The sequence below is a fragment of the Oryzias melastigma genome, linkage group LG2 (genome assembly GCF_002922805.2).
Source record: "Oryzias melastigma strain HK-1 linkage group LG2, ASM292280v2, whole genome shotgun sequence".
NCBI lineage: Eukaryota > Metazoa > Chordata > Actinopteri > Beloniformes > Adrianichthyidae > Oryzias > Oryzias melastigma.
This window is the reverse complement of record NC_050513.1, coordinates 21,248,552-21,252,879: the sequence shown is the minus strand read 5'-3', so window position 1 is coordinate 21,252,879 and position 4,328 is coordinate 21,248,552. Positions and strand designations below refer to the sequence as shown.

The 4,328-nt window shown below is 39.3% G+C and overlaps 1 protein-coding gene across 1 annotated transcript in view; it reads right to left on the bottom strand.

The window, feature by feature from the left end:
- The window catches only part of LOC112144669 (LIM and calponin homology domains-containing protein 1), an 80,250-nt gene that overhangs the window by 54,098 nt on the left and 21,824 nt on the right, over positions 1-4,328 (bottom strand). The window contains exon 2 of the mRNA XM_036216322.1: positions 2,088-2,158. Within this exon, the coding sequence (XP_036072215.1) occupies positions 2,088-2,158 (71 nt within the window). The remainder of the gene's footprint in view (positions 1-2,087; positions 2,159-4,328) is intronic.

The following is a 4,328-nucleotide window of genomic DNA, read 5'->3' as shown; positions in this document are numbered from 1 at the left end:
AGCTTTATCTGAATGAACTCTTTTAGATACATAGTTGTAGAAGCTAATCTTTCTTTGATAGTTCTGGTATCGCCTGTCCGTCCTGGGATAGGATCTCTCCTTCATGTGGGAATCCCTAAGGTTTCTTCTTTTTTCCTGACTCAGGTTTTTTAGGAGTTTTTCCTTACCGAGGGGGAGGGTCTAAAGTCAGGGATAACCAGTTTTATTTAGTTTTTAGCAATTGTTCATATTTTGGAGCCCAATGAGGCAAATTCCTTTGTGATTTTGGGCTATATAAATAAAATTGAATTGAATTGAGTAGACTTGCCCATCGCTACACCGGTTCACAACACAAACACAAGCAGCTCCTGCACGGCTGTGCCGGACCAGGGTGGGGGGTCCTTAAAGGAGCCCCGCGTCTAAAGTAAAAAACACCTGTTTGAGCTGGAGTTTACAGAAGACAGAACACACCTGGAATATATACGGTGTGGTGGATCTAAAATGAAAGTATTTTTGCTGACCACCTCTAGCTCTGTGGAGAAATTGAGTGTTGTGTTAGACTGGGGGCGGAGCTGTCAGAGCAGACTCTTCCTGGAGGGAGCGGTTTTCGAGGGTATGGGAGGGGCTGCTGCAGACAGCACAGGTTTTTAGCGGTTTACTCAGAAATGCATGAACAGATCAAAATACAGATTTGGGGTTGTTTTTACAGAGGACTGAAGAGTGTAATGCACCTTATACCTCAAAAAGTAGAATTTTCATGGTATGGCCCTTTTAAAGTATTTTAATTGTTTATTTTTACATTATTGGGGTTCCAGCTCATGTAACCCACAAATAAGGTTTTAAAAAAATGAACATACTATGAAGAAATGACAATTTAATGTAGGCGTGAGGGGACCCAAGCCAGATTTTTATTGTGCCAGTCCCAAGCCTGAATAAAGAAAGAGGGTGGTCAGAAAATTAAACATGTGAATCAGACCTACGATATCCATACTAGATCGTCAAGGTCGAGTTAGTTGACATGATGCAGAGGAGAAAGGTAGACATACTGTGTGTCCAGGAGACCAGGTGGAAAGGTAGCAAGGCTAGAAGTTTAGGAGCAGGGTTCAAGTTGTTCTATCATGGTGGAGATGGGAAGAGAAATGGAGTAGGAGTTATCCTAAAGGAGGAGTTTGTTAGGAGTGTTGTGGAGGTAAAAAGAGTGTCAGATAGAGTGATGAGTCTGAAGATAGAAATGGAGGGTGTCATGTTCAATGTTGTTAGTGGGTATGCCCCACAGGTAGGATGTGAGCTGGAAGAGAAGGAGAAGTTCTGGTTGGATCTTGATGAAGTGATGATGAGCATCCCTGGAAATGAGAGAGTTGTCATTGGTGCAGATTTCAATGGTCATGTTGGTGCAGGAAACCGAGGTGATGGGCAGGCAAGCTTTGGCTTTGTGGTAAAGCAAAGCTTTGGCTTCAGCTTTTTCAAAGGGGGCAGTGCATACTATAAATTCTGCAGGGTGCCCAAACGTTTGCACACATTATTTTGTTTTCTGTTATTTTGAAGGGTAAATGATGGAAATAAATACTTTTTTTGACATGTTAAGGAACATCTCATCTGTAAACTGAATACTTAAGAGGACTTTTCCATCTTTCCTTGGCTTCTTTATGCTCAATAATATAAAAATGTATCTGGGGTGTCTAAACTTTCGATCCTCACTGTATATAGTAGGTCTTTATGATATATTAGATTTGGTGCTTTTCATTGTTTTTGTTGCAACATTTTGGATGACCTTGACTTGTTATAAATGTGTTACAGAAATAAACTGACATCAGCAAGAACAGAGTCAGAGACATTTTTTGTATAATTAAAACTGAGAAGATGGAATTAAGCATGTGTACCTGTAAGTGAGTTTGGAAAATCCCTTTAAGGTTACCTTTGGTGTAATATGATTGTACTGTAAAAAGGGACTGACAAATGTGGATTTACAGGATGACTTTAGTGAAGGAGACATGATGGAGATGGAAAGAAAGGAAAGGCAGCTGTCAAAATGAATGAGGGAATTGAGGGTCCAAGTAGCTAAAGCAGAAAACTGCTTTTTGAGATTAAAATATGCAAATAACCCTTACTCGCACAAAAGGATCCCATTGTCCAAATTGCCTTGGAAATTCTTCTCACCAAACGATCTCCCCGTGGCAGCCTGTGAATAAAAACAAGATGATTTGCAAAGGAGAGCATGATGTAAATAGTTTGGTTAATTTTAAGTTATAACTCAGCACCAAACCTGACAGCCCAACACTACCGAAATGTTCTAATCTTTCCCTTTCAGCTGCTCCCTCTAGGAGTCACCTCAACAAATCATCCAGCTCCATTGAACCCTTTCCTTTGCATCCCCCTCACTCAAACAAACCACTCTCATGTCCACCTCCTCTACTTCCACAAATCTCATTGGTGTTCCTCTAGGCCTCTTTCCTGGCAGCTCTAACCTTCGGATCCTTCCATAAGCATCGTCCCTCGTCTGAAGGGACAGTGTCTTCTTGAAAACCCAACAGTAACAAATACAGCAATGCAAACAAATGTGTTCTTTTCCTCTGGGCAGCTTCTGCTTTTTGATTTTTGACACATTACCTAGCCCTGGTGCAAATTTCATCACAATTGGTCTTGGTCTGGTGTGACTGTTTTCAGTCTTTTACATGCAGTGGGCTCTTCCCATGTCACCAGAGATCTGTAACTTTTCCTTAATAATGTTATTGACCTTTTCTTCCCATCACCCCGTGTTTCACCTGAAAGGCTTAAGAAGAGCATGGCATAGGCCCTTAAAACAGTGCAGCTGGACACCGCTGCAGCTTCAAATGCCCCTAAAATTGGAGCAATAGGGAGTATCCAGAGGGTTAGGGAAGCAATTCAGATTCAGCCACAGTGTAACCAGCCTGCTGAAGAGCACTGACCTGAAGGGCTGCTTAGAAAAAAAACAAAGTTGTGCTCCCGGCCTACAACTGTTCTCTGGTCATGTGCCAACTGTGGTCAGAGCCATTTTAAATGTTTTACTATAGGAAGTGTGTTGCATAATCCCAACCAAATCCATCTCCAGGTATCCAGGTTAAAGAGCACACGTAAACACTTCTCCTGTACAGCCAGTAATCTGTTAATTCTTCCAGGAGCTTATCTCTAAAGGCTTCTGGCTCTACTTATTAGAGCAACAGTAAACAGCCTGGACTTTGTGATGGAAAGTTATTTTTCATTCTATTCAATCATTATTTAACAAAGAAGGTGCCACTGAGATATTGTTTTTCAAGGGAGTTCTGGCCAAGTGGCAGCAATTTCAAAACAACAGTACATAAAACAGATGGCAATAGCAATACATTATATTCAAATTTCTAGGTTTATAAATAACACTTCCACATTAATGAAGCAGTCTTAGTCCTGTCATCTTCCAATGTTTCTATAAGATGTTCCAGGTACCAGGGGCAGAGAGAAGAAATGCCCCCCCCCAGTTCTGTCAAAGAAATGAGTAATGGCATGAGAGAGAGGGTGAGAGAGAATCAACTATTTATTTATTTGTTTTTTTTTTTACTGAGAAGGGCTGACCAACACACACTCACAGTGCCTAAATGTTATTCTAGAACATTGGGTAATAAACTGAGAGTTTTAGGTTCATAACCTGTTCTGCAGTTATAAACAAATATGTTAAATTAAAAATATTCTGACAGTTTATTTGAAGATCTATCTGACCAAGGCCCCTCAACTCATGGGGCCTCAAAAGTTCAGCCAAAGGTCAGGAGAGGGATCTGCCCACGATCAGTCATCCAGACCCTTTCATAAGCCGTCAGCACCGCCAGCATAGTGAAGCCTTCATTGTGACTGTAGTCTTTCCTCTGTGTGCTGGCATGGACGAAAAGAGCCAACACAGGGTGCGAGCTGGAGAAATATGGAGTCTGGAAAGAGCCAAAATGAAATAAATATATATACACCATTAAATAAATAAATAAATGTGTCATTAAATATTTAAAAGTGGCAATAAATAAATAAATGTTGAAATCAATAAATAAATGTTGAAATAAATGTGGCATTAAAATATTAAAATGGAACATTTAAACATTTAATGACATATTTATTTATTTCATTGTCCCTTGTAGGTTAAAAGAGCCAAATTGAAATAAATACATTTAATATGAAATAAATAAATACATGTGTCATTAATTGTTTAAAAGTGGCATTAAATAAATAAAAGTTTAAATAAATAAGTAAATGTTGAAATAAATGTGGCATTAAATTACGAAAATAGCCATTAAAAAGCACTTTTTAACATTTCATAATATATTTATTTATTTCATTGCCGGCGTGGTAGAAAAGAGCCAAATTGGAATAAA